Source organism: Aulonocara stuartgranti (genome assembly GCF_965226115.1).
Source record: "Aulonocara stuartgranti genome assembly, chromosome: 10".
In the NCBI taxonomy this organism is placed as follows: domain Eukaryota; kingdom Metazoa; phylum Chordata; class Actinopteri; order Cichliformes; family Cichlidae; genus Aulonocara; species Aulonocara stuartgranti.
Genome location: NC_138946.1, coordinates 17,830,858 through 17,843,924, shown reverse-complemented (window position 1 = coordinate 17,843,924; position 13,067 = coordinate 17,830,858). Strand labels below are relative to the sequence as shown.

Here is a 13,067-nt window from a genome sequence, read left to right as displayed (position 1 = left end):
GCGCATAACAGAAAAGCTAAGTGGAAAGGTAGAGAGACGAGGGACACAAAAAAGGGAACAGTTGTGAAGAAGAGTGAGGCAAATGAATGATGAGGTCTGGCTCTTTGCTAATGCTCCGGTGAGTGATCGCTCTTCTACTCTCCCAGCCAAGGATGAATGGCTCTCTGTGGACAAAAAAGCTCCCAGCCTCAGTCCTGGGTGAATCTGATACTCGGCACGCTCTTCGCGACTGTTTTTCACATTGCCCTCGGCAGGCTTTGACTTCAAACTTCAGCTGTGCCTTTTAACAGATATACAGTCAGTCAATGGACTGCACCATAGGCAAATCAAAACTGTGTTTTTATGTGTAACAGTGTTTGATGCATTTCAAATTCAGATGCTTAAGTGAAGCATTGTTTCTTTTGTTTCTTTTAAGTCATTTTGTGTTTCACTGCTAAGTGCTCTGTAAGACTTTTGGTACCAGAAAGGCCAGAAAGGAAGTTATAAATATGGAATTTCAGAGGAAAGCATTTAGGACTTCACATACAAGATCTAGAGGTTAGTTACAATAAAATGACATTTTAGCCATGTTGCCTGCTTTTTTCACTCAGTTGAATATTTCCATCCAAACGGCTTTATTGCACACGGAGCCCTGGTATGAGGTTCCTCGTACTAATGGCTGATTTATGTTATCTTAACCCGCTGCTATCAGTAAATTCCTGCCTTATTTTTTCAATCTTTTCTCTAAAAATTTCTGCCTTTTCATACGTCAGGTGTGATATCAGCGTTCCCAAAGAAAGTAACCACATTAGTGGTTTTGCAAGATTTAGCCCATTAACTGCAAATTGTGTATACTTAGCATTACTGCCAAAGTGAACCACAGTTCAGGCATTTACCACCTTCCAGGCAGCCATTAGTTTCTCTTTGCTCCACTAAAATGTAAAAGATCAACTTGCAAAACCACTATTATTGTCCTTTCATGTCATATCGAGCACCATATGTGCTTCTTAATTCTGTGTCTGGCTATAGAGCTTCACAAAAAAAGGAAATGAATCTTTTTGGACTTTTTGTTTACAAAACAGATTCTCTAATAACTTGACTTTAAATATGCACAAACCCACAGAGAGACTTAGATGTTAAAAGGTACAGACGGGTGTCTGTTTTTGTGTTACTATGTAGCTACATGTTTACCTCCAGGATGTACGATAAGGAGTAGTTAAGCAGAGACGAAGCAGGCTGTTCATGGAGCACAGAGCAGGCTCCCTCGTTGGAGCGATTCGTCCCTGGCAGCAACCCTTTTCTGGCCTACCAGACCCCTTGATTTATGAAGACATGTCGAGTGTGTGTGTTTACAAGATTACCTTATTGGCTTTAAACCTGTGCTACTTTTTTTGTAAGTCGAGATAAGAGCTGTAGGTTATGGCAACAAATTGGAGGGGGAATTTCTGATATCTTATGGCATCCATCCTGTCGGCCTGTGCAGTCTAAACTAAACACGGTGCCATACGGGTTGCACTGTCAGATGGATTGACAGAGGAAAAAATGACTGATGACAGAGATAACTCTGTAAGCTCATGTCTTTTCAGGATTGTTGATTTGATGCTACACATCTCATTTAAAGATATTGTCATGTGCTCCATTCTTAAAGTTTTAACTCTGCATTTTTTTTTGTCACACACTGGCTTTTGAACAACACAGCCACTGTACTGTATACGGTTTGTAGCAGCATGAAAGCACAAATCATTTTGTCTTTTTTTTATAGCTCCCGTGGTTTATGTGAAAGTGAGCTTTCTAGCCATTTTCTACCACAGTCTTGTGTTTTTGTCTTGCATATTTTTCCAGCATGAAGAATCCATACCATACTGTTTAGGTTTTTACATTTTAGTGCGTGGAGAATCAATGTGCTGCTCTTCTTTTTTTCCCAGACTCCCTGTGCAGGTTTTTTTCCAGTCCAAGTCCATTAAAAAAAAAAAGAGAGAGTATTTCATAACCCATGTGTGTCATATAAGCCCAGCAAATTTAATTACACCTCCTGTGTTGTCCTACTTATGGTAGAACATCCTCTGCCCTGTCTTTATGGAGACATGCCTTTTGGGGTAAATATAGACATGTCCAAGTGGGCGGTCATGGATGTTTAATTATAATTAGTGAAAAAATTGGGCTCATCATATATACAAGCACGTGGACAATGGCCCAAATATTGTGACCACAGGTGGCTAATCCATCACAGACAGCTGGGAAGATATGATGAACATTCAGACATGAACCTAGATCCTGAAGATAGCATAGTCTCAACATTGTACTCAATAGGAAGTCCCAGCGATGATCTAAATCCCCCTTAGGTGTAAACACAGCCCCAAAAAAAGAGGCACAGTATAACCCCTCAAATCCACGACTGTCTCGCCATGGTAATGCAGCAACTGTAAATGAGCTCTACTAATATTACCATGTCTTAATTTCCTATATGAGAAACAGTATGAGTCAAGGTGGTAGTGTTCATCTGTAGCTAATAGGTAAGTGTAATGATGAAGACATGTGTTGCTGAGTTGGAAGGAAGACGAGCCGGATGTCTGCTACGGTGGTCCTGTCCTCTGTGGGGTTCTGGGCCAGAATGCAAGATTCAGATGTGTGACAAAGTCATTAAATAACAAGCACAGACATAAGGAACGTGTCTTTTACTTGCATATTTTATGATTTGAAATGACTTTTGAGAAGCTAGCAGGGAGGGAAAATCCTGTGCCAACACAAAAACATCTGAAGAAATGCAGAAATGTTTATATGATGAAGTTTGTAATTGATGGCTGTGGATGGTGGTGGCTCAGGTGGGAGAGCAGGCTGTTCACCAGTCAGAAGTTTGGTGGATTGATCCTCCTGTCCACGTGTTGCTGTATCCTTGAGCAAGATACTGAACTCTTGAGTTTTGTGTGTGTGTGAGTGTTAGATAAAAGTCCTTAGGTGAAGATAAAAGCACCGTATGAATGTATGGGACCTGGTGAAATGGACTTGCAGTAGAAAGTGCTTTGAGTGCTGCAATTGAGTTGAAAGGTACTATATAAATACCAATCCATTTACCATGTATATTGACTGGTCATTGTAGCCATGTTTGATAACCTGTGTGTTTTCTGTTTGTAGTCTGGGTTCTGGATCTGTGTGGAGACAAAAGAATGACAGCAGCCACCATAATTAAGTTTTGAAATTATCAGCTATAATCTGACACTGGTTTAGCTTTTTCTTATAGCTTTTTGTCCTCATCAGTAGGCAGTGACTAGAACAGGAAGTGTTAGCCCAAAAATCTGCTGGCTGCACTGAGTGTGGTAAGACCAGGTGTTAGCCAGGGCTGTAACTTCTAAAATGTTTTCTTATAAAATTACTGCTTAATTCTTAAACAAAAAATATCCAATATTCTCCAGGTCTGAAAATAAAAGCTGTTTTTTTTTCTATATAATACTGTGTCTTAGACAAGCTTCCTTTGTCAGAAAAAAATAAAAACCTAAATCCAAGATTTCAGATGTTGTAAGTTACTGTTGTTGATTTACCGTAAGAGAAGCGACTGTACTACTGAGAGGGAGCGATGTCGTGAGGCCTCCTGGATCTTGGCTCACCTTCAAGGCTTGGACATCTGAGCAACAATGTTACTTTTAACAAGGACCATAAATGCCACCAAACAAAGTTATGGAGTCGTGCAGAACTTAAGTCAGAAGCAGCACCCCAGAGAACACAGGCCGTTTCCTTTTTTGTGTTTTGCAAGGAAATCTTTGTGGTATTATAAATGTTTTAATAGAATTTGTCAGCACATACGGGTTAATGTATATTTATGTGGTGGGTGCTTTTCAGTTTGTGTGGTAAAACAAAAAGGATGTTAGGTAAATATGAGCAAATGGGTCTGAGGTTGGGCCATGCAGACCTGTTTAGAGGAAAGAAATAGAGAAATTTTCTGAGGTGTATTTAAGTGGTTCTCAAGTCGGGGTGTGTATCAGTCTGAATCATAGTTCAGTGTGATATGAAAGCCATCGTGTGCCACTTGACTTTTTCACATCCATTAGTGTCTTGTTTGAAGCCATAAGCTGGACTCCATAAACATCCACATACTCTTCTCTTCTCTTCTCTTCTCTTCTCTTCTCTTCTCTTCTCTTCTCTTCTCTTCTCTTCTCTTCTCTTCTCTTCTCTTCTCTTCCCTTCCCTTCTATATGCATGGTTTCTTTTGCCAGCTTTTCAAACACACCATTGGGGAGATCTACTTTTTTACATACCACAATCTGCGGTATATAAAAAAGAATTGCTCTCACAGATGCTCGTTTTTATAGTAGTCTGGAAATCATAACAAGTAGTGCTATGGTGTGTGATATTTGGACAAGCGCAGATGTATGGGCCTATGAGGTGATTGTGTTATGGGACATTATTGTGATAACAGAAAGGCCCTTAGCTCGTATATAATAGTCATGACACATGTAGGATTTATTTCATGCAGATTGTGGGACCTGCTGGATGTGATGGTCTTTGAAATCCTTATGTGTCTCTTAGGCTAGTTGGCACTGGCGAAGCATCTGTCTTACATTGGTCTCTTTTCCCCTCAGGTATCGGCCACAGATGAGGACCGTGGTTCTTTTGGTACTATAAGCTACAACCTGGGTTCAAGCTCTGGAAACACATTGCCAACCCAGTTTACCATCAACAAGGAGACTGGCCAACTTTGCACCAGCACAGCTCTGGACCGGGATGAGGGACTGGACAAGTTTGACCTGACTGTCACAGCAACAGATGGAGTAAGTAACTACAGAAAATCGTTGTAAGCTCTGCAAGGTTGAGATCTTACCAGAATATTCCTCGAAACATCAAGTGACATTTGAGGAATATGCTTCATTACTTTCTTGCAAAGAGACAGGATTGAAAGCTCTCTGTGTAATGTGGGAAAACTAGTAGCACCATCCTGCAAAACTGCAATATGTATTTCTTATATTAGGATAGATCCCAGTTTTTCTCGATTGCTTTGATGCAATGTTCACATCAGTTTATAGCAGAGGTGGGACCAAGTCATTGTTTTGCAAGTCTCAAGTAAGTCTCAAGTCTTTATCCTCAAGTCTCAAGTCAAGTCTCAAGTAATGTCAGGCAAGTCAGAGTCGAGTCTCAAGTCACTGGTGTAAAAGTCCGAGTCAAGTCACAAGTCTGAAACTTTGAATTTCAAGTCCTTTCGAGTCTTTAAAAAAAAAAAATGAAAAAATAATGTTGCAGTTATGCTAAATGTAAATATTAGACCATGTAATTTTAAAATCTGTGTTTTTCTCAACACATGACAAAATAGTGAACTTAGAAAATATACACAAATTGTGAAATTGCACCTCTTTAAAATGCAGCTCAATTAAACCTAGCTCCAAGAATAATTTTCACCGACAGTTCTGAGATAAGCTGCATGTTATTCTTGGATGCGGTTGTAGGACCAGCTTTAAAATCGCATGACAAAAATATCATACACATTAAAAAAAACTGTATCACCAACGTAGCCTGGACAACATTTGCTAGTTAGATGAAGTCAGCTATCTCATCTTAGCATATTTATATGCATATTTATAATTATACGCTTCTTGGAGTGAGTGCATACACTCATGAAGTTTAGTAACTTCAGGTCACTGCAACAAGTCCAGGTACAGTTTACCGACGGATGGGTGCAGGACCTTGAAATGCACCGTGTAGAACGAAAGACCATCGTACGTATCATAAGTTTACCAGTCTCACAAATTGTCGTCATAAATACACATTCCTTAACCGTTTATTAATAGGACCTTTGAGCTCAACGGTAATTAATTAGTAGTGGAAATAATTTCTGGTACCCATCACAGAAATGTAGCAGTGACAATAATACTGTATGCTGTAATCGTACTGGACAATTGGTGATACAAAAAACCTGTTTTATCCTGTGAATAAAAGTATATGTTTTTATCAGTGTACCATAATAACAGAAGCGAAACACAATATTGTGTCAGGACAATTCACTATTTATGCACAATAAACAAAGGAGCATAGCGCGACAATTTCTGTTCAGCGCCAGACTTGCTTGTAACCTATATCACCAGTTATGTTATGAAAAATGACGTATTAACTACTAAAAAACACTGACCTTCGTGTAAATGCTTGGAGCAGACTAACCTGTGAGCTGGAGTGTTGTTATATTTGATCTTTGAATGGCTGCAATCCAGGCCATCCGTAGCGTCTTTGTTACTTCGGAAACATGGCTCGAACAATTTCTCTTCAACGACGTAATCCGATAACAACCGATCTCTTTACCCGTCGGCTTCCCGTGGCTGTCATGCGACCGGCTATTGCAGTTAATAATACAACAGCTTCTTGACATTTTTGTGTTTCTTTTTATCGCTGTGTGACTGATTTTAATTGAAAGCCTGCGTGCGCTAGTACCGCTTGCCACGAGTTCCCAGAATCCTTTGCGGTTCTACCCGTGAATGACGTCACATTTTCAATCTCTATATAATATGTATGTTAAATTTTATATTTGGGGTAAAATATCAAGTCTTTTCAAGTAAACCGGTTCAAGTCCAATTCAAGTCCCAAGTCATTGGTGTAAAAGTCCAAGTCAAGTCACAAGTCTTAGAACATTTTTTCAAGTCAAGTCTAAAGTCATAAAATTAATGACTCGAGTCTGACTCGAGTCCAAGTCATGTGACTCGAGTCCACACCTCTGGTTTATAGGATGGCAGTGAGACTTAGGGATAGGTTAAAACAGAGGTAGATAATCCTTTAAAGGGAGCAGATGGAAGAAGAAGAAGCAGTAGGTGTTTTAAGAACTGCGTTAAGACTGGTGAGAATTACATTCCTGATGTGAGAACTGCATGTTAAATGTGAGAAAAAGTGTAACGACATATGTGTTAATTAGTGAGCCTTAGAGATTCTGCTGGAAATTCCTGTTTTCAGAGAAAATAAAATGCGCTTTTATGTGTTCCTCGTGCTAAGCTAAGCTAACCAGCCACAGTTACATATGGAGCATTTCAGCTACCTCTTTGAGTCAAAGCAAAAGCACATTAAATGCTGAAGTAATCCCTCATGCTTTGCATGTTTTTGCAATCAAAACCTAATTATTTGTAACTGAAATAGACTTCTGAAGGAGACGGAAAAAGTCAAAGGCTCGAACTTCAACGAAAGTCACGGCATTAGTTCTGTAGCTAGATGAGGGATATTTCAGCTGATTGAAGATGCTTCATGACAAAACACGTTGCCTGTTGCATATGTAATATTTCTTCTGATCAAAGTGACAGGGTTAAAGCAAATTAAAGAAGTCTAAAGCTGCACTCGAGTAAATCTGATCAAAGTGACAGGACGCGTTTAATGAGGACACTATCCAGTTCCTCGGCAGCTGGGCAAAACAATCAGAGGGAACTCCAAGAGGGATAAGGTTAAACTATCAGTTATTCCCAAAGGATTGACTTAAATAGGAATTGAAACTCCTATTTCGATAGTACATGTAATAAACCATTGAATCTCTTGATCATTGTTGGCTTACATAAGGTAATAGAAACGCAAGAATTGTTGTAAATTTGTTATTGTTAGTCATCGTGGTCCTGTAGTGTTACCTGCTCATTTCCAAATACTCAGCTCGCGTCTGCCCCTTGTCTCAGCTGTTTCTGTTTTTAATGGTCTCATAAAGAGAGATAGTGTAATGAGTGCAAACTCATTGACTAATGCATTCAACGGCATGGAGATGAAACTGTTCTAATAGTTTAATACCTTTAAAAGCCCTGCATTGTTACTTTTCACTAGGGGGTAATACACAGAGTGAATGCTGTTTTCCTTGTTACATTGTGCTAGAAGGGAGGGAGACGTTGGTTTAACTTAACTAGCACTTCTTATGGTTTAGCATCCAGTTATGGGTCAATAGTCAAGTCAGCAGAGCTCTGATATATCATTCGAGTTGTGGTTTCTGCTAAAGACAGCACATAAAACATGGATGTAGCTTCTGTGATGTCACCAACTGATGTGTGGATAATCCTGATAACCTACAGTAAATAACTTTCAGAAACTTTTAGAGCTGTTGGGCTGTTGATAGCAGCAAAGCAGGTTAAAAAAGCAGATTACACAGCACAATACAGTATTCCTCCTGCTGATCCAGTCTAGCACTGTCCTTTTCTTCTTTGTGCCTCCTCATGTAAGGTGGCTTAGCTTGCTGATACTTTAGGGTTTTCTGTAGTCAAATAAAGTAGACCAAACCATTTTTTAACATTTCCTTTACAGGGTGGTCTAAGTTCAGTAGCCCGTGTGAGGGTCACGGTGGTGGACATCAATGATAACCGGCCCATCTTCTATCCAGTCCTGTACACGGTCAGTCTCAGTACCCATAGTGCTCCAGGAACGTCTGTCGTCAAGGTAACAGCCAATGACCCTGATGTCGGAGAAAACGGAAGAGTAACCTACCGCACTGTACCTGGAGGAGGATCTAGTTTCTTTACCCTTAATAAGGACACAGGTGTGTAGTGTTTTATTATTATTGCATGTGCAGCACAATCATGTATGTTACGACCGTAACCAAGACATGTGAAAATGACTCACATAAAAATGAACTTGTTGTCTGTATGTATCTATTTTTTGCAGGTGTGATCTCTCTCTCCCGCTCACTCCATGGCAAAGCCAACACGGTAATCTCCATGGTCATATCGGCTGAGGATGGGGGCGGTCTTACAGCACCGGTAAATGCCAGAGTGAACGTGAGCGTCGTCGGGGGCTCAGTGGCGTCTCCGGTGTTTGAACAGGCACAGTACTTCTTTACCGTGTCGGAGGATGTTCTCAGGGGGACGGCAGTGGGAGTGGTTCGTGCTTCTGCTAAGACAGGTGAGGCCCTTGTACGCTCACATGCTTTATTGGATTCCTGGGTCTGCTTTGGTTATTTCAGGCTTGCTTTTAACACTTGCATACTTCCCTAGTGAGAAGCAGTTCTGTGCGGCTTGCCCATTTTCATCTTCCTGACAAGTACCAGGACAAAAATGCACTAATGGGCTGCAGCATGATGCCTTATCTCTCGAGTAGTTGTAGAAATAACCAAGCAACAATTGTATACACTCCATTAAGAAATCACATCCGCCTCACGGTGCACAATTTACTGGCGATTATTTTCTACTCGCACTCCTATTTTCTCTCACGGTTAATGATGGATTTTAATTGGGATGTAATTTTGAGTCAGAATAATCAGTGGTGTAGTTGACAGATGGCTGTGGTGGTATACAAGGCTCTCAGTGAATCTGATTCTTGGTCTTCATATTATTATTTCTTAGTAAACACTTAATATTTCAACCTCAGTTGTTTTCTGTTTTATTGTATTTTCATTTGAAAATCCCATGTGGCATAATTTCTCACTATTTCCTTACATCTTCTGTCTTCCATCAGGTGGCTCTAAGGATATTTTCTACTCTATTTCATCTGGAGACCCTCATGGCTACTTTACAGTGGACAGCGCCTCTGGTACCATTCGCACAGCCCTTCCTCTGGACCACGAGACCTGCTCCAGTCTTGACCTGGAGATCCAGGCACGATTTGGCTCTCCTCCGGCATATGGAATCAGCCGGGTACACATAACCATTGCAGACATCAACGACAATGCCCCTACCTTCCTGCCATCCTCATCAGAGTCCCTTCTTTTACCCGAGATCACCAAAATGGGGACGATTATCTACCGTATTCAGGCCACCGACAAAGACTCCGGCCATAACGGTCAGCTCAGCTTCGATCTAGTCTCTGCTGGGGCTGCAGGCAGCAGTGGCCAGAGGACATTTGGCGTCGACAGGGGCAGTGGGGAGGTACGTCTAATTGGGAGTTTATCATATGAAAGTGTCCCTCGCTATGACCTTCAGGTGGTTGCCAAGGATGGTGGAGCCCCTCAACTTAGCTCCACCTTCACCCTTGTGGTCCACATCCAAGCACAAGACGCACAAGGCCCAAACTTTGATACCCTTACGTACCGCGTGGAGCTACGTGAAAACACCCCTCTAAACACGCGTTTCCTTCAGGTCCGTGCACTTAACAGAGAAGCTTCTGGAAATGGTGGAAGCTCCTCCTCATCATCATCTTCCTCCTCTATTTCCTACCGCCTCAGACCTGATGGTGATGCCGCAGGTTTTGGCATCATGGCAGATAGCGGTTGGCTGTTTGTTCGGAGCTCTTTAGACCGAGAAGTCAAAGACATGTTCCTGTTGACTGTTCTTGCCACCTCGGGCCCAGGAGGTGCAGGAAGAACCGGCAGCGCGACCGTCCGGGTAACAGTGACGGATGAAAATGACAACTCCCCTCGACTGAGCCAGGAGAGGGTGTTTCTGGCTGTCAGAGAAAACCTGCACGCGGGAACGGGCTTCGGCAGGGTTTCTGCAACGGACAGAGACGCAGGACTAAATGCTCGACTCACCTACAGGCTGCTGCACACAGACAGGCATTTTCAGATAAACTCGCAAACAGGTAACAATAAACACCGTAACCATAACACAAATAGGGATAATAGTACACTTTTTTTTAACTGTGCTGCACAGCATGAAATGTAGTTACTTCATAAGCAGTGATAATACCAGCATAATTTCCCCTGTGGAGTTGATGATTTGCTCTTTCTCAATTAAATTAAATTAACACGGTAATTACTCAACGGCTTCCCTCGTGTCCTTTTTTTTGCTTTAGGTGAGATTAGCACCCGCCTTGCACTGGACAGAGAGCAGCAGTCCAGCTATCAGGTTATTGTGGTTGTACAGGACGGGGGTACGCCCCCTCGCAGTGCAACAGGGACTGCACATATCACTGTGCTGGATGAAAATGACCACGCCCCCAGTTTCATTCATGCCAGACCTGACAGGGAGCTGGTGCTTCAGGTGAGAAGGGAGGGGGAGATTAGTTATATCAGCAAGCAGCTTTGGGGGATAAATTTTATCTATCAATGAATCTAATTTTCTTTTATGCATGCTGGGGTTTTATTAGTGGGGTGTGACATAAACCCACAGAGAGGTGGTATCGTAGCAACTTGCCCTAAAAGTGAGGATTTAATGGATCTGCAGTTGCGTTCATTCCCGGTGAGTAACAATACTTCTTTGCAGGTGACTGAGGGGCTTCCATCAGGAACAGTCATAGGGACGCTGGCAGCTAAAGATCCAGACGAGGGAGAGAATGGCACCATCTATTACTCATTATCAGGTGAGCCTCATAATTCATCTTATAGCCACAAATTTACAGATTTTTCCACATGCCACGGCATCCACATAACATACATCGTTAATGTTTGTTTCATTTACTTCAGGCTCCAGAGCAGAGCGTTTCTCCATCAATCCAACCACCGGTGAGCTTAGAAGCGCTTCCCCTCTGAGATTGACAGAGCGAGCCGAGTACGCCTTCACTGTGACTGCTGCCGACCACGGCGCACCGACACTCAGCTCCACCTGCCAGCTACGAATACAAGTAAACACAATCTGCACATTTTCATATCCTCATCCAGCTGCCAAACATCTTCATATGCACTGAATTTCCAAAATATTCTGTGACGTCTCCTGATTGGACACAAAGTCTGGTGAGCGAACCTAAACATCTGTGCTTCACCTCAGTCCTTCTGCGTTTCTTTTTGTAACACAAGCTGTAATTTCCTCAATCTGAGGACAACAGTGAGCAGTTTGACTGTCAAAGGAATTTGGAAAAGAGGTAAATATGAGAAAGAGAGAAACTGAACCTGTGCCTTTATAAACAAAGAGCTCTATCCAATCTAGTGGGTGTTTCCTGATCCAAAGGTTAGAGGGGTAACTAGAACCCATGGTGCGAAAGACTGAGCTAATACTGTGAACTTTCTGGAGGAGGGTCAGTCCTCCATATCAACATACAATATCAGGAATTCAACTGCAGGGAAAAAAAAAGCTTAGGAGCTCAGTGTTTTTGTGCGATGTGGTTTCAGAAAGGAAAAGGATGCTAATTACGATGGGAGTCCTTGCCTTAGATTTCGCCTGTGCACTGCTTGTGCGGCTCTGAGATTAGACAGAGGGGAAACAGGCACCTTGGAATCAAATGCTCCCAGATGAGATCTGATGAAAGCCAGCTGCATCAAATCACACAGAGAGAAAGGGAATACACTGCAGTACAGTAGCAAGCAGTGATACATGCACGCACAGAGACACGCTCGCTGTAATGACACGTTCAAACACTTGCATGAGGTAACGTTTCCAGTTAATGATTTTGAGATAACATTTCCCTTAGCTGCGCGTAAAATCAGACACACGGATACCGTTGTACACCACATGTACTACAGTACACATGATAGTTAGCCTGTACAGAGAAAAGGCAAATGAGGCGAAAAAGTATAAGTAGTGCAGTGCAGCACATTTGTTAGTGCTGCCAGCTCATTAAATTATGTGATCTGAGGAAGTGCATTTAAGCAAATTACTTAAAAAACAGACTTTCACCAGCTGTAGTCATCCATTTGGAGCTTGAGCCCAGAATTTCAGTGCAATCAGTTATTGTTTGTGTCGGCACTACAATCAAGCACGGAGGAAAAGCTGCAACATACTTCTGCTTCTACTGCTGTTTTTTTTTTTTTTTTTTAATAAAAAGTGATCAAAAGTAGTGATGTAGTCCTATAGGCACTTGAGTTATAGCAACTGGAGGCTTCAAGGATAGAGGATAGAGGCTTTTTCAGTTCTAAAAACTGATGGAAAGTCCCCAAGAATTGAACTCTTACGAGTAAGAGTTAAAAGGTTGTTATTAAAGGTCTCATGGGTCAAGTTGTGAGTGAGTGGGGGTGAGGTAGTAACAAATGGGCCTTGATAACGTGTGGATAGTAGCGCATTTCACCTGCAAATACGTGCAAAAAGTGGTCAGACTTAACCACATCATGTCCCTCCTCTTTTAGTTTTAGTTTGAATCCAATTAATGGAGGAAAAAAACCTCCACTAATCGCTATAGGTATTGAGGACAAAGGAGTGTGTGTGTCCGTGTGTGTATTTCATGATGATGAAACCAGAAAATCTGCTTATATTTCCTCAGAGCTCTTTGATCCGTCCCAGAGCAGTGTTGAACCCTGAGGTGGTTCAAAGTGTCAAAGGCCCTCTGGCTCATATTTGTTTCCCATTGGAGCAGCC

The 13,067-nt window shown here is 41.8% G+C and overlaps 1 protein-coding gene across 2 annotated transcripts in view; it reads left to right on the top strand.

The window, feature by feature from the left end:
- The window catches only part of dchs1b (dachsous cadherin-related 1b), an 87,095-nt gene that overhangs the window by 58,593 nt on the left and 15,435 nt on the right, over positions 1 to 13,067 (top strand). For both annotated transcript variants that reach the window (XM_082549471.1, XM_082549472.1), the window contains 7 exons: positions 4,554 to 4,742; positions 8,215 to 8,446; positions 8,572 to 8,808; positions 9,361 to 10,422; positions 10,636 to 10,823; positions 11,046 to 11,142; positions 11,246 to 11,403. In XM_082549471.1, the coding sequence (XP_082405597.1) occupies positions 4,554 to 4,742; positions 8,215 to 8,446; positions 8,572 to 8,808; positions 9,361 to 10,422; positions 10,636 to 10,823; positions 11,046 to 11,142; positions 11,246 to 11,403 (2,163 nt within the window). The remainder of the gene's footprint in view (positions 1 to 4,553; positions 4,743 to 8,214; positions 8,447 to 8,571; positions 8,809 to 9,360; positions 10,423 to 10,635; positions 10,824 to 11,045; positions 11,143 to 11,245; positions 11,404 to 13,067) is intronic.